Source organism: Lampris incognitus, chromosome 6, assembly GCF_029633865.1.
Source record: "Lampris incognitus isolate fLamInc1 chromosome 6, fLamInc1.hap2, whole genome shotgun sequence".
Lineage (NCBI taxonomy): Eukaryota > Metazoa > Chordata > Actinopteri > Lampriformes > Lampridae > Lampris > Lampris incognitus.
In genome coordinates this window covers 57977863-58002049 of record NC_079216.1, presented here as the reverse complement: position 1 = coordinate 58002049, position 24187 = coordinate 57977863, and the positions used below count along the sequence as shown (strand labels likewise).

Below are 24187 nucleotides of genomic sequence, written 5' to 3'. Positions count from 1 at the left end.
CCTCCGCCGACGCGCTGGCCACGAGGATGTCGTCTAAGTACACAAACAAAAATGGCATGTCGCGGAGCAGAGAATCCATAAGGCGCTGAAACGTCTGCGCCGCCCCTTTAAGGCCGAAAGGCATACGTAAGAACTCAAAGAGCCCAAAGGGTGTGATGACAGCCGTTTTTGGGACATCCAGTGGGTGGACAGGCACTTGGTGATACCCCCACACTAAGTCGATTTTGGAATAGATGGCAGCGCCCGCCAGGTGGGTAGAGAAATCTTGTATGTGCGGTATGGGGTACCGGTCGGGGGTCGTGCCATTATTTAGGCGGCGGTAGTCCCCGCACGGGCGCCAACCCCCGTCGGCCTTAGTAACCATGTGAAGAGGGGAAGCCCACGGGCTGTCAGAACGGCGGACAATGCCGAGGCGCTCCATAGTCGAAAACTCCTCCCTGGCTATTGCGAGCTTGGCCGAGTCGAGGCGTCGGGCCCGGGCGTAAACTGGGGGGCCCACTGTGGTGATATGATGTTCCACGCCGTGCTTGACCACCGCCGAGGAGAAGGTGGGTGTGGTGAGCTCGGGGAAATTTGCGAGCAGGCGTTGGTATGGATCCCCAGTGGAGAGTGTGTTAGCGAGGCACAACGCTCCAGCGCCCCCAAGCGTGCAGGGGTATGACGCAAAAGAGACGGCATCAATCACGCGACAGTTTTTAACATCCACCAGCAGGTTGAAAGCACAGAGGAAATCCGCACCTAGGAGCGGGGTGGATACAGCAGCCATCACAAAGTCCCAGCCGAAACGTCGGCCGCCAAAACACACGTCCACATGTCTGATACTGTAAGTCCGAATGGACGTGCCGTTGGCGGCGTCCATCTGGGGGCCGTGACTGTCGGTCATCGTGTCCACAGCTTGTGCTGCTAGTATGCTGCGTTGAGCGCCAGAGTCAACCAGCAGCCGCCGGCCCGACAAGGAGTCTCTGATGAACAACAGCTTGCAGTCACGGCCGGCGCCCATAGCCGTTAACGAGCGCCGGCCTTGGCGTTTCCCTGAACCCTGTAACTGCAGGGTTTGCGACACTGTTTTACTTTTGCCCCAAACCTGGCATGGTAATAACAGAGCCCGTCGTCAGGTTGGCGGCGGGCTGTCACCGCAGCCGCGGTGTCCATATAGTCGTACACAGGTGGTGGTGGGGCGGTCTGGTGGGGTAGCAGGGCATGCACAAACTGTTGCCGGTTTGAACAACATTGAAGAGCATGGGATTTCAATCTGTGGGGTAAAATTGTGGAACAGTCTGAGCATGGAACTAAAAGAAAGTACAAACATTACACAGTTCAAGGAAAAGTACACAGGATTGATTATTAAGAGATATAGGGACGATTAAGAGTTGTGTTAACTGTTAAAGTTGTATTTATCTCCAAACATTCATAATTAAATGTTTTCATTTTCCTTTATATGAAGTGGATGAGTTGTTTAATATATTGTAGCGAATTTCGGGGGGCAGTCCGGGAACCGTCGCCACAGCCGGGACGCGAACCCGTGTTTCACACTCCGCAAGCAACAATGTTGACCAGTCGACTAAAGGGTCTGACTCGTTTGCCAAAGGCCAACGTGTCTACTTCTTCATGCACGTTACACTACCTCCTTCGGTAAGCGCGTCCGCGCGTATCCCACTTCTGACACCAATGTGGCAAATTCGGGGGGCAACCACTGGAGCTGCCGCAGTCGGGACGCGAACCCGTATTGCCCACAGCGCGGGAGACATCGCCAACCGCTCGACTAAGGGGTCCGATCCGTTTGCCAAGGGCCAACGTGTCTACTTATCCATGCACGTTACACTTTTTACCAAATGGCCTGAGGCGTATGCGGTCCCAGACCAGAGCGCTGCCACTACAGCCGAGTGAGATGTTCGGTGCGCCCGAAGAGATACACAGCAATCAGGTGCGGACCCGTGCCTCCGCGTCGGCGGAGACGGTTTCCCCTTCGCTATAGGAACTTTGTTGTCGGCTGGGGATAGGCGACACGCTGGAGAGAGTAATATAGCGAATTCAGGGGGCAACCACAGGAACTGCCGCAGCCGGGACGCGAACCCATATCTCTCGCACCGCGGGAGACATCGCTAACCGCTCTACTAAAGGGTCCGACTGATCCATGCACGTATATAAATCCAGTGCGTCGAGTAAATTCTTTATGAGACAGTACAAGCCTGTTTCATGCCATAAGCAATCATATTCTTTTCCCTTTTGTAATGTATAGTAGCTGAATTAACTGAAGAGTAGGTGAGAAGGAGTAGGAAAAAACAAGTGTATACTTCCTCCTACTCCTTTACCGACATGTAACAAGTAATCTGATATTTAATATGGAGATTTGTTCCCCGGGTTTGATGTGTGGATTTGACGATCACTTCAGATTACTGGCAATGGATGTTACATCCTGCTTGTTTACATGTTCGAAATAAGTCATCGTTCATTCGTTCATTCACTTATATGCAAAGCAGCTCCCTTTCCCGTTTCATTTAGTTATTTAGTTATTTTGGTGTCGGGGCTCCCTTTTCTCTCACGTTCTAGAAAAATTGTTTGCATTGTTTGAGCGTGAGCGTGTTTTTGACAGAGCTGTGTGTGCGCGCGCGCGCGCGCGCTATTTAATTGATAACCGCGCGCCCTGGACGGCGCAGGGCGGGGCTTACAGACCGATTATATCCACAAACGTTAATGAAGGACTCGTGACTTTGAGGGTTATGGGATGGGCTGATTAAAGGATATAGAGGACCTCAATTACTGACGGATGTTACATAAATGCGGCGTCGGTAAACATCAAGCCTGAAAATATACATGTCAATCTGAGGCGATGTATTTCTTTATTAACTCTACGTCGTATTTGTACACCTTACTGTTTGGTTTTTGTTTTGTTCAGAAAGCGTCATGTCGGTTAAATAACATTTGACTGACGTCGTCGGTGGCGCGTCTGTTCATCCGATCAAGACACGAGCCGTAAACGGACCGCAGCGATGTTCGGGGCGACTTGGTGGACTTTCGTTTTCTGCATGTGCTGTTGCCCCTCTCTTCCTTCGGCTGGTAAGTGTTATCCTCCACACGTGCAGATGACCCCTGAGTGACCTGCTCAAAATCGGGTTTACAACGCTTTGTTTGACTTGTAATTTTGTCAACGTTGCATTAAAATCCACACAACTCTTTTCTGTCCTATTAGGTTGCCTCCAAGCAAAGGTGGCTATTCTGAGGTGTACCTGCTCACCCAGTCCCCACTCTTACACTAATTATACCTTATAATTATGGGCCCTGAGCTTGTTTTTAGATATTTCAGTACTCTGCCATAGAGCTGCCGGCAAATACAGTAATTACCCCACAGTTACAAGGGAAGGGAGACTGTGCTAATGGTGGCTGAAGCACAGTATTTTCAGTTTTCTATGGCTTCAAACAGATTTATTGTATCTATTATATCCAAAAACTCATTTGCATCAATTTACCAAATTCTGTATCCTCATCCACTTGATTGCACAAGCTGCAGTTTTACTGTAAAGAGCATACTCCACATTTTCCATTTACATTTTTTTTCTGCAGGCACCACTGCCTCCATTTCCAAAGGTCAAGATGATGAGAGCCGCTGTGCTGGTCAAGCCTGCAACCCCCGAATGGGTAACTTGGCCCTGGGTAGAGTACTGACCACGCAGTCCTTCTGTGGCTCCAGTGGATCAGAACCATACTGTTTCTACAGCAGCGTGGTCCCGACAGGCAGGGAGAGTTGCTCTGCAGCGAGATGCAGTAAATGTGACGCCGCCATCCCAGACAAGGCTCACCTGCCCTCCGCCATGAGTGACTCCTCATTCCGCAACCCGGACACCTGGTGGCAGTCGGCAGAGGGGGTGGAGGAGGAGGTCCTGCAGTTGGATCTGGAGAGCCAATTCTACTTCACCCATCTCATCCTGGTGTTCCGTTCACCCCGGCCCGCCGCCATGGTCCTGGAGCGCTCTCAGGATTACGGGCGAAGTTGGAAGACCCTCCGATATTTCGCCAGGGACTGTGAGCGTTTTTTCGGCTTGACGGAGAATACTACTGTAGAGGAGAATAAGGGGGTGACTTGCACCTCCAAGTATTCAGGAGCCTTCCCATGTACCAGAGGAGAGGTGATTTTTTTTTAAAATTTTGAGTATCTTTATTATTGTATACCAACAAGCAAGGTTGGGTAGGCCAGTGTTTCCCAACCCAGTTCTTCACTATACCATCCTCTGTCCTGTGTGAGACCTGCATAGGTAGGCCTACTTGTACTTATTCCAGCAATTGGCACTTAATTATGTCAGATTTGCTACACATGACACAATCAATTGCTCTAATATGATTGATTGAGTAAGCAGGTCTACCTTTGTAGGGTTACAAAGAAAATCTGCAGAACAGAGGAAAGTCTACTTGAGGACCAGGTTGGGAAAGACGCAGTATGAGAAAATTACTGAAGTCAAATGAAAGCTAGGAAACACACAGTGAGGGTTTCTATTGTTGGATCATTGGATCAACTTCAAACCACATTTTCAGACAGTCCCTAAGGGTACGGTCACACATGTGCAAAATTAACATTGGTGAATATTACCCTCCCGTTCACTTCCATTGTATGAGAGCGAAGGGGTGAATAAAACATTCGCCTCCAACGGCGAAGGATATTCGCATCTTTGCTTCGCAAGAAGTTTAACTTTGGTGAACTTTGACCGGTGAATCCGTAGCCTCAACCAATGGCAAAGCAGTGTGTGTGGTTGACCCCACTTGGCGTCACATCCTGCACTGCCCACATTCGGCACGACAAGATGCGAATCACGCCTAGGCAGGTGATGGTCATTTGCCTACATTCGCACGTGTGACCGTGGCCTAACTGTCCCACCAACAAATGCCAATATCTTCATTTGCTGGTACTTGGGTGCAATGTAGTTAAAGCAGACCTCAGAACAACACGGGCAAACACTGGACATTCAACTCACATAGGCTTTGGAAACTGATCCCCTCTGATGGACTGAGTCAAGTGTTTTGGTTTTTTTCCCAGGAATGCTTTCTCAGCTCCAAACAGCCCCAATGCTCACAGATGGAATATCAATGTTTTTTCACCCATTCCCAAAACATTGTCAGGGCATGCTGTATTATCACACAGAGGCTTTAGCCAGATAGACTGCCTTAGTTTATTCATGAACATCCCACTTCATTCACAAAGATGAGAGAGAGAGAGAGAGAGAGTGAGTTGCGGGCCCACTCAGCTTTTTGTTTCTAGTCCAAAAGGCCCCCTAGACCAAGATGGGAGATCTGGTTAAATGATGTCTGAATATGTGGCCAAGACTGAGCTCATAATTGTGGTGTATTTACAACAGGTATGTGTTTTTTGCTACAGCAGCTCTCTTGCGTAAGCCCCTCAGCCTTCATAATTAGTGTCTGTGTGTTTGTGCAGTCACTCAAAGGTAACGGTCCTGCAGCATGTAAATCGAAGGGGTTGAGCAATAGGACAACCTCCAGTGAAACTTGGGAGCTTGTGTTTTGTGGTTTACACGCACAAAGAACACCCGGTTACAGTCTCAGACTGCTTTACATTCACATAGAAAGAAACAAGTTGATATAGAAAGCGATAATTGTCAACATCCTCTATCCTAAGACCCTCAGGTCTTAGAGGATGTATAGCTCATACCGACATGTACGGTTTGGAAATACAATGTTTTGATTTACAGAGGGCATCTTTTGAATGATCCTCATTGATCATTTGCAGCATCGCAGAGTGAGACAGAACAGGAAATGTCCCTATGTGTTCACACATCAACAAGCCATAGCTCTAAGAATAGCTTCTATATTAGGGAGCATGAAAGGCAAACCAGCTTGACGTCTGCATGTTTTTTATTAGAAGGAGCAGGGAACAGAAAACCAACCTGATTTGTGTTTAACAAGAATCATCCTGACCCACGTTTTACACAACGCAGATCAGATTGGGGGCAGATTGTTCATGCCTTTTTTTATTTCTTTTTTTTTTTAAATGTGTTCTCCTTTCTTATCTCCAAGGTCATCTATCGCACCTTGTCTCCGTCACGCTCTGTGGATCCTTATGCCCCGGCCACCCTTAACCAGCTCATGGTCACCAATCTCAGGGTCCGTCTGCTGCAGCGCCAGCCGTGTCCCTGCCAGGCCAAACACCCCGGCGCCAGAGCTCTGCCAATGGCCCATTATGCCATCTATGACTTCATCATCAAGGGCAGCTGCCTCTGCAACGGTCACGCCGAGCACTGCGTGCCAACTGGCAGCTATCGTCCCAATCAACAGAGAACCGATAATATGGTGAGTGAGGTCGAAGGTCACTATCATATCCACACTGCTCAGGGAGCTGTCTGGTGCTATGCCAATGATCAGCAACTCTCCGCTCACAGTTCCCTTTGCTGTGATAACTCCCCAGAGATGTTTTGTGTGGCCTTGCGGGTTGTTGCCTCACGTTAACACCCGTATTTGTGCGTTAGTATTAGCGCTGGGCAATAATTCTATATTATCATTTATAGTCTTTCAATGGTATTGTATCACGATGAAATTTGGATATCATCATATCACAGTATGTAATTTTGTTGTCTAAATTAATAATCATCAGAATCTATCACCTAAAATTTCTTACAAAATTACATTTTAAATGTTTGAAGGGAATGCTATGTGAAATCCAGTTTTGGTTTGATATTATGCTTAACATTGACATTAGTGGCAGCACGGTGGCGCAGTGGTTAGCGCGGTCGCCTCACAGCGAGTGGCGCAGTGGTTAGCGCGGTCGCCTCACAGCAAGAAGGTTCTGGGTTTGAGCCCTGTGGTAGTCCAACCTTGGGGGTCGTCCCGCGTCGCCCTCTGTGTGGAGTTTGCATGTTCTCCCTGTGTCCGCGTGGGTTTCCTCCGGGTACTCCGGTTTCCTCCCACAGTCCGAAGACATGTAGGTCAGGTGAATGGGCCATACTAAATTGCCCCTAGGTGTGACTGTGTGTGTGTATGTGTGTGTGGGCCCTGTGATAGCCTGGTGGTCCATCCAAGGTGTCTCCCCACCTGCCGCCCAGTGACTGCTGGGATAGGCTCCAGCATCCCTGCGAACCTGAGAGCAGGATAAGCAGTTTGGATAATGGATGGATAAACATTAGTACAATGTGATGAACCTCAGTTGGATTTTTAATCATGGTATTTTAAACAGATATCATGAGATATATATATACACTACCGTTCAAAAGTTTGGGATCACATTGAAATGTCCATATTTTTGAAGGAAAAGCACTGTACTGTTCAATGAAGATAACTTTAAACTAGTCTTAACTTTAAAGAAATACACTCTATACATTGCTAATGTGGTAAATGACTATTCTAGCTGCAAATGTCTGGTTTTTGGTGCCATATCTACATAGGTGTATAGAGGCCCATTTCAAGCAACTATCACTCCAGTGTTCTAATGGTACAATGTGTTTGCTCATTGGCTCAGAAGGCTAATTGATGATTAGAAAACCCTTGTGCAATCATGTTCACACATCTGAAAACAGTTTAGCTCGTTACAGAAGCTACAAAACTGACCTTCCTTTGAGCAGATTGAGTTTCTGGAGCATCACATTTGTGGGGTCAATTAAACGCTCAAAATGGCCAGAAAAAGAGAACTTTCATCTGAAACTCGACAGTCTATTCTTGTTCTTAGAAATGAAGGCTATTCCATGTGAGAAATTGCTAAGAAATTGAAGATTTCCTACACCGGTGTGTACTACTCCCTTCAGAGGACAGCACAAACAGGCTCTAACCAGAGTAGAAAAAGAAGTGGGAGGCCGCGTTGCACAACTGAGCAAGAAGATAAGTACATTAGAGTCTCTAGTTTGAGAAACAGACGCCTCACAGGTCCCCAACTGGCATCTTCATTAAATAGTACCCGCAAAACACCAGTGTCAACATCTACAGTGAAGAGGCGGCTGCGGGATTCTGGGCTTCAGGGCAGAGTGGCAAAGAAAAAGCCATATCTGAGACTGACCAATAAAAGAAAAAGATTAAGATGGGCAAAAGAACACAGACATTGGACAGAGGAAGACTGGAAAAAAGTGTTGTGGACGGATGAATCCAAGTTTGAGGTGTTTGGATCACAAAGAAGAACGTTTGTGAGACGCAGAACAAATGAAAAGATGCTGGAAGAATGCCTGACGCCATCTGTTAAGCATGGTGGAGGTAATGTGATGGTCTGGGGTTGCTTTGGTGCTGGTAAGGTGGGAGATTTGTACAGGGTAAAAGGGATTCTGAATAAGGAAGGCTATCACTCCATTTTGCAACGCGATGCCATACCCAGTGGACAGCGCTTGATTGGAGCCAATTTCATCCTACAACAGGACAATGACCCTAAACACACCTCCAAATTGTGCAAGAACTATTTAGAGCAGAAGCAGGCAGCTGGTATTCTATCGGTAATGGAGTGGCCAGCGCAGTCACCAGATCTGAACCCCATTGAGCTGTTGTGGGAGCAGCTTGACCGTATGGTACGCAAGAAGTGCCCATCCAACCAATCCAACTTGTGGGAGCTGCTTCTGGAAGCGTGGGGTGCAATTTCTCCAGATTACCTCAACAAATTAACAGCTAGAATGCCAAAGGTCTGCAATGCTGTAATTGCTGCAAATGGAGGATTCTTTGACGAAAGCAAAGTTTGATGTAAAAAAAATCTTATTTCAAATACAAATCATTATTTCTAACCTTGTCAATGTCTTGACTCTATTTTCTATTCATTTCACAACATATGGTGGTGAATAAGTGTGACTTTTCATGGAAAACACAAAATTGTTTGGGTGATCCCAAACTTTTGAACGGTAGTGTATATATATCGAGTAGAATTCCCGATGACTTTCGTGATAAGAATATTTTCCATATCATTGAGCACTAGTTTTTGTGTTGGTGTTTGGGAGGAGAGGGTTTGGCATTCCCACAGTTCGTACATTATCCAGCCATGCTTGTAGATTGTGCTGTAAAGGATGAGGGGCCATGGTGAACCCAGCATGTCAGCCCACACTTTTTACCCACTATTTCAGGGATTTAAGGATGTGGAAACCTTAATTATGGCATTAACGTTAATGCTTTAACAACCCATAACCTTTCCACATTTTCTCTTTACTGTAAATGGGGAATACAAACACCATCTGCATACCAGCGTGGCTTAATGTGGTGTGGTCACATTACACAGACAATAAGCTATTCTGTCTGAAGCTACAACAAAGTGTGGTTTATGTGTAACATCAAATGTACTTTCAAAGACCAGTAAAACACACTTAAAGGGAAATAATCACGATTTTTACATTATTCTTATTTATATGTGGCAGGATCTTAGGTTTTAAGATCAAGATGGCAGCGTGCACAGACGCAGCGGATTGACACTCTCCTTTTTGGTGCTCTTTATGTGTGTTTTTGTTTATATGTCTGTTCACCAGTGTTAAGTTTAGCCCCGCGAATCCCACCTACAGCCGCCAAGCTCTTCTGATCACAGAATTATAGTGTAACCAGGCCGTTATGAATGAATTTCTGCACTTACAATACAGGGCTCTGAAGTCTCATGCATTGGGCGTGAGACACACGCATTTCAACTCGTTCACACGCTCACACGCCACACCTTGTATTTCTCACGCAGAGAACCAGGGTAACGCCCACCAAGTTGCACCGCTATTTTCTATAACAGTGGAACAGGTAGGAATCAAGTGGATTCCCCATAGCGTTGAGAAGGGCCTGCCACGCACCAGCCAGTCAAATTAAAGAATATAGCTGCCGAACAGCCAATCAAATAATAGCATTGCTGTATCCGGGTAAGATTTAGATATAAGAGGACAGCTATCTACTAACTTAGTCACAAATCCGAAGTAGGACGACAACGACGTGGGAGAAGACCATATCCTATGTGTACAGTAAGTTATCTCATCATTTGATTTCCGTTGCTGGGGAATATTGTCTCTTTTTACTCTCCATGAATATTGTGTCCAGGCAGTTGGTTTAACCAGTGTGTGAACTAGCCTAGCTAGCTTAGGGTGACCAAACGGCCTCTTTTCCCCGGACATGTCCGGGGGGGGGGGGGTTTATAAATTCATGAAAATGTCCGGTTTTCTGTGGTAGGTTTGCGTGTTGCTGAACTGTTATATATTATATTTTTACCGATCTCAAGCAAGCCAGCTGCTTTATCAGCGATGTTAATGGCAAGGCACTGCTACGTGTTGCCTAGCAACAGGTGCAGAGGAGTCTGTGAGGTGGAGAATCTGCAGCGGTCAGTATTTAAAGTTTAAACCTTTCAAACGTCACAGAATTTAAAACGACTTCCCCTGAAACTAAAATAAGATATTGATATTGTATTAATTTCTGGCGTTAGGTGATGTTGGCTAATTTGCGATTGTTGCTCAGACATTTTGATAATTAAACAACTTTAATGTTGGGGAAAATTCCTCTCAAAAGCAAATGAAGACATTTGGTCCTTTTTAAAGAGGAACCGAAGTGTCAGTAGCTGTTTACACATGTTTACACTGCGCATATTAAGTGACATTCTCCTGTTCTCGTTCAGGTCACCAGTTCTACCTGCACTAAAAAATGATGAATTAAATAAATATTTTTATTTGTATGAATTTATGTGTCATTTATCAGATCAGACCACCGCCGCCGCCAAAATCTCACTCTGAACTCAGTTCAAAACTTGAGAGCCCTGACAATATACCAAAGGAGATGCCAGGTCACTGGGCTCTCTGTGGTTCGTTGTTGGCTCCGGCAGGTGTCGGAGGCAGAGGAAATGCATGAAGCAAAAGCGTGGATGCTGGTCCGGTGTACTTGCAAGGCTAGGGAAGCAACCACACAAACCATCACTAAGCAGCACTTTTCTCACCAACACCAGATCCATCACCAACAAAATGGATGAACTGAATCTACAGATCTCTGCGAACAAACTCATTGAGGGCTGTTGTACACTCACTTAGCCCAGGCATAGCCACAGAGCTAGCAGGCCGCACAGCATTTTGCTGGGATCGGGGACTAACAAGGACTCCAGTAAGAGCAAGGGAGAGGGGTTATGCATTTACATACACAACAGCAGGTGTACTAATACCAAAATCATAGACAGACACTGTTCTTCTGATTTGGAGTACCTGACAGTTAAATGCAGGCCTATTTACCTTCCACATTAGCTTACCATTGTTATAGTCACAGCCGTTTACATTCCAACAGATGCTAGTGTTGTTTTAGGCTACCTGCTCAGTGCTGTAAATTCACAACAGAGCACCTATCCTAAAGCAGCCCATATCACTGCCGGTGATTTTAACCATGCAGATTTAAAGGCAGTTCTCTTGAAATTTGAACAACGCATCAAATGTGCTTCTAGGGGGGAAAATACTCTAGGCAAGATTTATTCAAATATCAAGAATGTTTTTTAGGTTAACACCACTACCACACTTAGGCCAGTCAGAGCACATATCCATACTCTTAACCCCAGTATACACCCCTGTGACACAATTGTTGCCACGGCTTGGGTCTGGTATGGAAGACGGACACAGGTTTGGCAAAATACAGGCTTTTATTCACAGGAACTTTTTACGGTTCAATGTCCTTTCTGTACGCTGCACGCACCGGTGCTCAGCAGTGCTGTATGCCTTGTCTCTCTCTCTCTGTCTTTTCATGGAGACTTCTTCTTCGCTGTCTTTTCCTGTGTTCTCTGCATGCTCATGTGTGTGTCCATGTGTCAGTCCAGGACCCAGCTTTACTGCAGATTATAAAGAGAAGGTTGTCAGACTTACATGCCTGATCATCACTCAGCCTCTCTATCATGTCTGCTGTCCCGCAACCGACACCCCCTCTCTCTTCGCTTGCAGCCAAGGCTAAACCACAACCCACTACCGCACACTTCCACCGCCCAACTTAGGCTGGGGCTACATCTGGCCGACAGCTAACCCCCCTCTCCCCCGAGTGAGAGAGGAAATTGGCCATGACCATCTGCGTCCCTATGGGCCACCTTGAATTTTAAAGGCTTTAATGCCAGATACCGATGGGTGATCCATGCACTGGCATTCTCCATTCGATGAAGCCACTAGAGTAAGGCATGGTCCAAACAAAGGGTGAATGAGTGCCCCAGGAGGTAGAATTGGAGGGCACTCCTTCCCTATGGTGTACTTCTGTTCCTTCTCTCTTCTGCTCGATGGGGAAGTCCTCCACTGGGTGAGGCACCGGAGCCATGGTTGACTCCCCCTCGCCTGACTTGGATGAGCTCGCATCACCACTTTGTACTATGCACCACTCATACCATCCTGGCTGTCGCTCTCACAGCCCCTTTGTCTCTCTAACCATGTTATCAAACTCTGGCCAATCTGAGTTTAGTAGAAAGGGCCGTGACAGATGGGAACTAACAGTGGCCAGAACTTTATGCTTTTTTTCTCCGATGTCTTATTTAGATGGCTACCACTGGATAGTTGTGAATATCCCCATGCACACATCAAATTTCCACCCACAAGGCCTCTACCAATGCCCCAAACCAAACCAGGCTTTGGTGGATCAGCATCTGTGTGCAGCCTGTGTCCATCGAAGCCTGATATATAACCCCTTGCATCCATACTGGTATGCTGTATCTCCCATCTGGACTGGGTGAGGGGGCTGACAGGCCAAGAACCCGGACCATCTGGCCCACCTCCATTAATGGACACTCCTGCCACCAGTGGCCTGGCTTCCCACACCGCCAGCACTCCTGGCCCAAGGTTTGAGGAGCCCCCTGTGGATTGGGGAGGACAAAAACTGAAACTAGGCCCTGTGGAGTAGGGAAGAGGGAGGGGTTAGAGCGGGGACGAGGTGTGGGGGTATGTGCTGCTGCATTGAGGTGTGTGTCTACATGTGTGTGGGGGTATGTGCTGCTGTGTTGATGTGTGTGTCTACATGTGTGTGGGGGTATGTGCTGCTGTGTTGATGTGTGTGTCTACATGTGTGTGGGGGTATGTGCTGCTGTGTTGATGTGTGTGTGTCTACATGTGTGTGGGGGTATGTGCTGCTGCATTGATGTGTGTGTCTACGTGTGTGCCGGGCTGTGCATGTGTTTGTAGGTGTGAGTGGGTACAGTCTCTCAATAGGGCCAGGATGGGGTGGGCTGCTGGCTTGCCACATCGATCCTGAGTGGAAAGGGTGAGGTGGTCCAGGTCCTCAGGACGGTGGCACTGGACCCATTCAGCCATCACAGGGGGAAGACAGACAATGAATTGCTCCAGCCCCACTTCGTGGATGACTTCATTGATGTCCTAGGGACCTGGTCATAACCACCGTCCCACCGTGTCGAGGAGCTCCTGCGCCAGGATGAAGGGGCAGCCCACATCCTCCAGGCTGAGCTTCCTAAACCGGCGCTGATGTCCCTCTGGTGTGAGCCCCACCTGTTCCAGGACCGCTCACCAGATAGCTTGGTATTCCTCTTGGGAGGATGCCAGTAGGCTGTGCATGGCAGCTTGTGCCTCCTGATGAGCAGGGAGAGCACACACACAGCCCATTCCTCCTCCATCCACCCACATGCCAACACCGTGCCTTCGAGGATGTCCAAAAATGCCTCAGGGTCGTTGGCAGATGTCATCTTGGGGAGGATGATTTGGGACCGATGAAAGGGGGAAGTGTCTAGATCACCCCATGGGCAGCCGAAGGGGAGCACAGCAGCTCCATCAAGAGAGCCCAGTCTTCTGCCTGCTGAGCAGCCAGCTCCTGCGGGGGCTTGGGTTTGCTGGTGCTCGATCTGGGCCAGGTTCTCCTGGAGGTCAGCATTTCAGTGGAGGGTTTGCCCCAGTGGAGATTCATGCTGCTCCATACTACACCCGTATGGACCACCACTGTAACAAGTTTGTTGCCATTGTTCGGATTTGCTATGGAGGACAAACACGTTTGATGAAACACAGACTTTTATTCACAGAAACATTTTATGGTTCAATGTCCTTTCTGCACACTGCATGGGCCAGTGCTCAGCAGTGCTGTATGCCTTGTTTCTCTTTGTCTTTTCTTGGAGACCTCTTTCTCTCCATCATTTCCTGTGTTCGCTGCGTGCTCATTGTGTCCATGTGTCAGTCCAGGACCCAGCTTTATTGCAGAATATAGAGCAGGCAGTTAGATTTGCACACCTGAGGCTAATCATCAATCAGCCTCTCTATCACATCTGCTCTCCCATGACCCACGACCCCTCTCTCTCTGTTTGCAGCCGAGGCTAAGCCACATCCCACTACAACAAACCCCCTCAGGAGAAAAGCTCAACCCACCACAAAGACTTTTGAACCATGGCCTTAAGGACCCTCATTGCAGCTGCAGGATTGCTTTGAAAGGACTAATTGGGACATTTTTGAAGACCAGAACTTGAAGGAGTACACATCAACTGTTCTCTGCTACATATAGAACTGTGTTGATAATGTCACCATTAAAAAACACATCCAGGTGTACCCCAACCAGAAGCCTTGGATGACAAAGTAGGTCAAAACTCTCTTCAAGGACCCTAACACTACCTTAAGGTCCAGAGAGAGAAAGACCACCATACAGCGCTGCTAGAGCCAACCTGAAGAGAAGCATTAAGGATGCTAAAGTGGCCTAGAAGAGGAAGATTGAGGACCATTCCATCAACAGCAATTTACGGGGGTTTTGGCAGGGCGTCCAGCACATTACCAACAGCTACAAGACCAGAAACCACATGACTGTTGACAGTGACGCCTCACTGGCAGAGGAACTGAATTGTTTCTTTGCTCCGTTTGAGGGGAAAGCAGCAGAGACAGACACAACGCCTTCTAACAGCCACATCCTCACTGTGCAGAAGCATGATGTGAGGCATGTGCTCACAGCAGTGAGCCCAAGGAAAGCTGCCGGCCCTGATGGTGTAAGAGGAAGGATGCTGAAGGTATGTGCAGACCAGCTCTCCGAGGTCTTCACAAAGATCTTCAAACTGTCCCTGTCTAATTCCATCATCCCACCTTGCCTGAAGTCTGCCACAATAATTCCACTGCCAAAAATGATGGTCATCAGTGGCCTCAATGGCTACCATCTGGTCGCACTCACACTGGTCATCATGAAGTGCTTTGAGAGGCTGGTCCTTAAGCACATCAAAGCCAGCCTCCCACCCACCTTTGACCCCACACCAGTTTGCCTACAGAGCAAATAGGTCTACAGTGGATGCCAATGCCACTGCTCATCACACTGCACTTATCCATCTTGAACATCAGGGGAGCTATGTGAGGATGCTTTTCACAGACTTGAGCTCTGCCTTTAACACCATCATACTGGGCAGACTGGTCACTAAACTTACTTATTTAGGACTTTTCTAGCCTGCCTGCCACTGGATCAAGGACTTTCTGATCAACCGCCCTCAGACTGTTAAGACTAGGCCCCCACCACTCCTCCACCCTTAACACTCAGCACCAGCTCCCCACAGGGCTGTGTGTTGAGCCCCATTCTCTGTGCCCTCTACACTGATGACTGTGATCCCACCCATTCTATCAATGCCACCATTAAGTTTGTGGATGACACGACTGTGGTTGGACTTATCTCAGGAAGAGACAGGACAGCCTATAGAGATAATGTCCAAAGAGACACAGCATGGTGTTCAGAGAACAATCTCATCCTAAACTCCTCAAAAACAAAAGAACTCATAATAGACTTGTGGAAGAACAGTACAGACTCCGATCCACTATACATCAATTGGGACTGTGTGGAAAGGGTCCCTGTTTTCAGGATCCAGGGTACGCACATCGCTGAAGATCTCTCCTGGACTACCAATACCACCACAGTAGTCAAGACGGCACAGCAGTGACTCCACTTCCTGAGTATCCTCAGGAAAACCAACCTGCAGGAGAAGCTGCTGGTATCCTTCTACCGCTGCTCCATCGAGAGTGTGCTGGCATACTGTATCTCTGCGTGGTATGCTAGCTGCTCAACAGTGGACAGGAGAGCCCTTCCCAGGGTCATCAATACTGCCCAGAAGATCATCAGCTGCTCACTGTCTTCTTTGGAGGACTTATTTAGCTGTCATTGTGTCAATAAAGCAGCCAACATACTGAAAGACCCATCACACCCTGGACATCATCTGTTTGACCTGCTGGCCTCTGGTAGATGCTTCAGGTCCATCAAATCACGGACAAACAGACTTAAGAACAGCTCCTACCCCAGAGCCATATGAGAACTGAACACTGCCAAACACTGACACTGACAGTCTAGGACCTGTGTGACTACCAGTATTACAATGCTTCCATTTATAGAACACTGCACAGGTGTCTGCATTCCAGCTGCACCTTTGTATGTATATATTCCTGCAGGGCTATAGGGCCAAGGACTATAGGGCCACTGCAATTCAGCAAATGTGCAATATCCTGAAGTGCAATGTCTCAGCTGCTAATAATTTTTATTTTTTTGGCCGGAGCGGCGGAAGCACAGTGGCACATTGGTTAGCGTGGTCGCCTCACAGCAAGAAGGTCCTGGGTTCGAGCCCCGAGGTAGTCCAACCTTGGGGGTCATCCCAGGTCATCCTCTGTGTGGAGTTGCATGTTCTCCCCGTGTCTGCATGGGTTTCCTCCGGGGGCTCCGGCTTCCTTCCACAGTCCAAAGACATGTAGGATAGGTGAATCGGTTTGTAAATTGCCCCTAGGTGTGAATGTGTGTCGGCCCTGTGATGGCCTGGCGACCTTTCCAGGGTGTCTCCCTGCCTGCCGCACAGTGACTGCTGGGATAGGCTCCAGCATCCCGCGACCCAAATTGGGAAAAGCAGCTTGGACAATGGATGAATGAATGAATGAATGAGTGAATGAATGAATGAATGAATGGCTGGAGCAGCCGGTGGGCCAGCCCTACAACCGCGAATGTTGCTGAGTGACCATGTTTAGAATGATTGACTGACTGACTGAGGCTGTGTCCCAATTCAGGGGCTGAAGGTGTGTCCTGTGTAGACTTTGAAGGCCGAACTAAGCGTTGTTAAATGAGATGGTCTGGTCTACGTAGGATTTCCTATTTGCGTCACCAGCTGTTCTTGTTAGGGTTTGCGGAAGACCCCAAGCGCACGACACCAGGCAGAGATGAGGTTAGCCGAAACTGGCGTACTTTATTACTAGCTCATACAGCGGTCAACACAGGAGGGCAATGAGCGACTAAGAAAACAGGAAGTCCAAGAAAAAAACTCACGGGTAATCCAAACTGGGAACGCGGCAGGATACTTCCACAGGGAAACTTCACAAAGAAAACAGTAAACCAAGGGCTGAGATAAACTCGGAGAGAAATGCACCGGGAGGGAAGAGTAACCACTCCTGCAAGGAGGTTACGGCACGAACTGACGAGCACTGGGAGACCAGCAAACTTAAGCTCAGCCCTGATGACTAAGCCCGGCCCTGACGAGCTGATTGGCTGCAGGCGCGGGGTGGGCGGGCCACGGCGCGGGGTGGGCGAGCCGTAACAGTTCTGCCCCTATTCTTACATCACGAAGCACCACTCCAGTCACCTAGCAATCTTGACAGCTGCAGTTGACAAACGATATTGGAAATGGAGCCAGAAATTTTAATTTAATTTAATTTAAATTTTTGTTTTACCCAATACTTACATTTAAAAGTGTGCTTGTCGGCTGCTGCTGAAGTGGGAGACGCCATTTTGTTTTGGGAAAAAAATCCAACCATCACTGGTGCGCAATAAATCTTGGGATAGGTTGGGCCATGGAGGATCCATCTGTTGCGTCCTTAAAATTCTGACAAATGAAGGCTGCATTTCAAGGAGCCTTCAGAATTGGACAGCCTTGGCATGCCATTGTGACGTAATCGTCTTCAAATGCAGCCTTCGAAGGATGCGGCTGCTGAATTTGGACACAGCTGGACTAAAGCTGTTTAGAGTGACTGACTGAGTGATCATGTTTGACACAACTGGGCCGCTGCTGGATCAGGTGACCAACAACACCGCTGAAGTTACACAATTGGTGAGGCAAGTACCAAGAGGCATGAGGGAGAGCGCACAGTTAAAGCACACAAATAACAATCACTCTGACAAAACACTCAAAACAGAGTGAGTCTTAGAAAAACAAGAGACGTCCGTAGATAGAAACAGATGAAAGAGGAAGGGGAGTTAACAGATAATTAGAATAGTTATGATTATAATTAAATTAAATTCTCTTTCAAATCAAACATCTCAAGATATGAGTGGAAAGTACAGCTCTTGCAACTGCATGTGTAACCTTTTTTTTTACTCAAACATAGCTTAACCACGTCATGTGATATGCTAATTCAGTACAATTTAACAACAAATATTACTGGGACCACTAAAACAACTGCAGATAAACATTAAATATCCAGGAATTCTCATCATAGACACTACCATAACTGCAACAAATCGAACATAATTTCAAACATTGACCATGCACCATCTAGCCATATACTAGATTTAGACCTAGTCTTGCTTATTATTGTATTTTTTTATATCTTATTGTTTTACAGGGTTCAGCAAATATATATGTTTTATTTATATATTTAGCTAGTTTGAACTCTTTTCTATCTTTAATTGCTGTTTGTTATGTGTGAATGCACCATTGGATTGCTACTCAATTTCCTTGTACTCCTGTGCAATAACAATAAATGAATTCTATTCTATTTAAGGGATAACATCCCATAGCAGCCATATTACTGAGTAGTCTTCTGTGTAACCCCCGAAACCGCACTGAATTGATGTCCACCGATAAGCTGCATAAGATAATGAAAAAATCAATGCTACATACAGCTGTATAAGGTGGTGTTGTTATTTGCATTTTCTTATGCATCTGTGTGTAGTATAGACATTCACATTTTCTTTTACAATGCAGCCTATCAGGAAAAAAACCAAAGAGGTATGTTTTCACAATCAGATTTTCTCCCAGTGATAGCTATATAGATATATCTATATATCTATATATATATAGATATATAGATATATAATGTTGAAAATCGAGATTGCTTTCCTTTAAAGTACCCCTCCTCTCAAAAATGTGTTACTTACATTTGTGTCCCCTAAAATGTCTGGCCTTGACTACACTGACTTGTAGCTGTACAAGGTTTGTCACTAGAGCAGTGTTTTCACATTCCTCTTCTGAAGAGGGAGCTGTCTGTGCACTTCCCTAAAACCTGAGATTTACATAATGTTACGTCACATACCCGGAAGCCAATCGCTGCCTAGTATGCAATTGCGGGGCGGGGAAAAAAAACTCGAAACCTCCTGCGCAGAGCAGCAGTCGTTGGGTTTTCACAAGAAATTAGTTTTGAAGACTGACGTTGTGCCGACTGTTAACCACGTGACAACAACAGCGACCAGGAGTCAGTAAGTTATGTATTTCTTTTACTCAACCAACAGTCGAACGCTTTCTGGATGCAACATATTTCCTTTGTGGCGTATTAAAAGCATTAACTGCGTTAGCTTTTTGCTAGCTGCTGCTAGTTGTTTAGTAATAATAAAATTGTAAACTATGTGTTTAGCTAGCATTTCAAAGTTCAGCCATATATGACGGTAGCCCGAGGTGCGTCGTTTTTCATCCAAAAAATGGTGCAGTGTGCAGCGTAAACCTCTTCCAGTCTGGATCTCGATCTCGATCCCAACTGGGCCCGCGCAGGTCCCCCCGCTCGTGGTGTCACTAAAGGCGTCCGTCATCGTGCGCTCCGAGGGCTGATGGAGCAGTGGCAGCGGTGTCAGGAGCTACTGGCGGCGGCGGCGGCGGAGCGGGGTCCGGCGGCGGCGGCGGAGCGGGGTCCGCCCCCCCCCCCCCCCCGATGCTTTCCAGGCTTGGTCCCAAATAAAACTCTTGGAACTATAAACTTAAGTACGGTGTGGGTCGCCTCGCCCTGACATCCGGGCGGTTTTGAATTTTAGGCTGCTGCCAATGAGCCAGCCAGTTCCCAGGCAAACTTGGTTGGCTATCAAGATATTACACGTGTATCCGGTTATGTTCTTGCCCGGTGCGGGATACGATACGGAGTGTACTGCGTCACAAGGCCACATCACTAACCGCTCGGCTATAGGCTCAGACCCGTTAGCTAGGGACTAACGTGTCTTATTAGGTTTACACACGTAATATAAAAATCTCAGCCAGACGGAATGTATCTTTCTGCAAACTTTGATTAGACCTCTGGTATTATAATTATGTAATAACAATGTGACAATGTGAACACACTGCAACATTGTAGCAGATATTATTGTATGTTTCACAACCACTGCTGTGTCAGCCACTGCTTCTTACAAGCTAAGAAACAACATAAATAAATAAAAGATGCTAACAACACTTACCATTCTGAAACGTCTGCTAGTCGCCGATTATGTTGCACATCAGAGTCTGCGTCTGGGTCTGACTGATGCTCAAACACGTACGGCTGAATCTCTCCGATGTTTGCTCTAACGCCAGCCATCTTGATGCGCATGCTTTTAGCAGTCAACCTAGAGCGAGCAGCGGCGGTGGGCGTGGTGCGAAGCCTGTGATATTTGCATATTCATAATCCTGAATTTCTCAGTGAGGGAGAAAGAGTAGACGTGCTTCCGGTCCCTTTGAGGTTTTTAATTTTTTTTCTTTTTTTTTAGTTATGTGGGAAAACCATGTTAAACAATATATTAATCATCTCAGAGTATTTTTAAACTTTAAACCGTCTGGAGGGGAACTTTAAGTTTGCGACACCATCCGTTCAGCTCCACAAAATATGCCAGTGACTCCCCCAGAAAGATTTTCAGTAGGGTTTTAAAGTCATTTAAAGCCCCCTTTTAGATGACATTGCACCCTTGCATATAAAATGTCTCCATAAAGTGGTAGCTCCCACGGCCAGGATGGCCCATCATAACCTCCTGACTGTTCGGTGGAGGGGGAAACATCGGTTAATGCCCATCCTTTTGCTTGTTGGTTAAAAATGCATTGTTGTCTGTTTGGCATGTCTGGTTAGGTCCATGGGAAGTGTGTTTGCAGGCACAACACAGCCGGCGACCACTGCGAGCGCTGTGCACCTCTCTACAATGACCAGACGTGGCAGGCGGCCAACGGCCTCCTGAGAACGCCGCACGAGTGCAAGAGTGAGTGACGGGGTGGATGTATCCAACGAAGCGTAGGACACACCGCACGTGCATATACCGTTTCCTGTTCTGCTGTATAGTGATTATTGTACTGTAATGCAGATTCAGCCATTCAGTCACCAATATATTGAATCTCTTCAATGATAAAAATCAAAATAGTAGTAATGATGTTATTCATGGAGAACTTTTCCAAACGGCAGTTAAAAGGCTGCCAGTTAAACTCTTGTAACAATTATGAATGAGTAGACTTGCTAGCCAGTTGGCTAATGAGTCAGACCTTTTAGTTTACTGGTTAGCGCGGTCGCCCGTGGTACGAGCAACCCAGGTTCGTGTCCCGACTGCGGCGGTTCCTGGCTGCCCCCTGAATTCGCTACACACATTTGTCGTCTTTTGATAAGGGCTTTGAAATTATGATAGCGTGGTCGCTTTCATTTCATGTCAGACTTGGTTGCTTTTGTGCAAGGGTGCACCTAGGAGACTGCACATCTACAGACTGATAGGCAAAACGTTTTTATTAGGTAGATTTTATAGCTTGAGCGCTGCATATTAACTTTTTTTGTTTCTTTCCTGTTCAATCGACTTGGGCACTGTGCTAAAGTCTTACAATGGCAGGAAAAACACTGGTTTTTCTGACAGTCCAACCTTGGGGGTCGTCCCGGGTCATCCGCTGTGTGGAGTTTGCATGTTCTCGCCGTGTCTGCTTCGGTTTTCTCTGGGTGCTCTGGTTTCCTCCCACAGTCCAAAGACATGTAGGTCAGGGGAATCGGCCGAACTAAATTGTCCCTAGGTGTGAATGTGTGTGTCGGCCCTATGATTGACCGGTGGCCTGTCCAGGGTGTCTCCCTGCCTGACACCCAATGGCTGCTAGGATAGGCTCCAGCATCCCCGCGACCCTGAGCAGGATAGCGGTTTGAATAATGGATGGATGGACCTGGAATTGACTGCACATTTTCAAATGACTAACTAACATTACATTATTATTTTCTGAAGGGGCTGCAATCCCCCAACACCTCCAGCCAAGAAATTACATTTAAAAGTCAGACTAAAGGTCAGTTTGTGAGTGAATGATTTAGGAGCCAGTTTTATGAGGGGCTTCACATTTCAAAATGAAGCCAGAAATTGGATCAAGGATATAAAACATTAGAAAATAGGTTTTTCTACAAAAGTGATTTCATAGAAGCAGTTTTAAAGGATCACACACACAGATACAACAAGCCTCAGCTCTTCTGCCAGGATGTCCCAAAGTCTGAGGGCTGCAACATCAAAACAGCTAGTCCCTTTCAGATGCTAACTGGGTCCTTGGAACAGCTAAGGAGTTTTCCCAGACTGTAGTTTGAAAGGTGCAACATGAAACTAGGGGTCCTGTTGGGCCTTAAAGGTTAAAAATATTAAACTCAAAACATTAAATGGTAGCCAGTATATGTGAAAGTGACATGGTGGGGTCTAGTGGGGCCAACCATCCAACTGTGCCCGAAGGCCTACGTATTCTTAACTATGGAAGACATTTTTGCACTGAGTGAATTTGAAACCTATTTGGGAGCTCATAAAAATATGTGTCTGATCTTATGGTGTAGTTTTGTGATTAGACTCCCCCTTTGCTTCAAACATAACATGATTTTTTTTTGTAACTCTATCATCATCCAACTTCTGGCTGTGTTAGGAATTCTGTTACAATACCCATTCACTATAGTGTCCACATTCCATTATATACCATACACTTCATGAACCTCAAGTCAAAATAAACCACAGACTGCATGTCAAATTGGAGAGATTTAGTCATGTGTAAACATGACAGTTTAACCCAAAAGGGATGGACATTTTTTTAAATAGAGGGGGGATGACATAACCTTGCACCCCCCCCCAAATCTGACCCCAGATTGTTCTAGTTGTGAGCCTTTCTGTTGCATTTTGCACTTGCCGATAGAGAAAAGTGTTAAAGAGGTCATATTGTGGAGAATGAAAGAAAGGAGACGACACCACTTCTCCTTTAGACCACACAGCCATTGGGTCGTTTATTTCCTCCAACTCAAACTCAGTCAGTAGTTCATTCTGCTAAACCTCAGCCTCGTGTCTACCCACAATACCCTTTGCAACCCCCCTCCCACTGTCTTAAAGGGACCGTCTTTGGCCCGCATGGTGAAGACATAACTGTTGTAGGGTAATGTTATGCAGCTAGGTGCAACAATAACCTGCAAGTAGGTCACTACAATATCATGCTTTTTGGGGGTTTTCCCTTTTCTTTAGTGTGTTAGATAGCAGGGAGGTGCATGCAAAACGTCTGCAGAGTTACAAAACCCGAAGTCAAGTCAATTTATTTGTATAGCCCAATTTCACAAAATACAAATTTGTCCACACCAAAGGGAGTTATTCAGAAAACACTGCCTGAAGCGGCTCGTTTGTAGTCCAGCATTTCCTTCCGTTACTTGTCTACATCACTATGTAACACATTTTCATAATGCCCGTAGCAGCTAGCCTGGCCTGCCCTCAAACAAAGTTCAGTACAGCAAACTGGTCACAGATTTTGGTCCAACACCAGGAAGAGTTTGGTATGCGTGTTTTACAGTGTTGAGAAGACGCAGTTTTCTTCAGTGCGGAGGCAAGTTCCCTTTGTATGGACTTCCAAAGGAAGACAAGATGAAGAATCCCATTTACCACTATTCCTCAGCAGTACAACCCCAAACTTTTATGTCCCACTTCATTTTACCTAGGCCTGCTCCCTGAACCAGGCACAGTTCAATGCCAGATTTTCAAGTTGTTCACCTTTCCTAAAGAAGACAGCACCAGACAACATTGGATATAATTTTTTTAGGCCAAAAACAGCCATATACCAACGTGTTTGTTTGTTCATGCCGGATTTTCGGCCAAGCTAGTGCTAAAAGACGAAGCTGTTCCTTCTGTAAAGGGCCACGTAGAGGAGTCATAAGAGCAAGCTGTAAGTACGGTTATATCACTGAAATGTTTGTCTTGTATTGATAATCGGACCAAATGACTTGTGAATACTGTGCAGACAATAGGCATAGTATACAAGTTATTTAGGGAGCTAATAGGGATTCGCACAAAACAATACAGCCGTGTAACAATAGGATCGTTATTCCTAGTTTGTGGTTCCGGGGAACAATTCGAATGTGACACAGACCCAGAGGAACGCGTTATTGGGGATGCTGGCTAGAGCTGGAAGTAATGGAATGTA

At 46.6% G+C, this 24187-nt stretch overlaps 1 protein-coding gene across 1 annotated transcript in view; it reads left to right on the top strand.

Moving 5' to 3' along the window:
* Positions 1-2788: 2788 nt before the first annotated feature.
* The window catches only part of LOC130113960 (netrin-4-like), a 31856-nt gene continuing 10457 nt past the window's right edge, over positions 2789-24187 (top strand). The window contains exons 1-4 of the mRNA XM_056281671.1: positions 2789-3057; positions 3562-4124; positions 6022-6294; positions 20871-20997. Of these exons, the coding sequence (XP_056137646.1) occupies positions 2991-3057; positions 3562-4124; positions 6022-6294; positions 20871-20997 (1030 nt within the window). The 5' untranslated portion in view covers positions 2789-2990. The remainder of the gene's footprint in view (positions 3058-3561; positions 4125-6021; positions 6295-20870; positions 20998-24187) is intronic.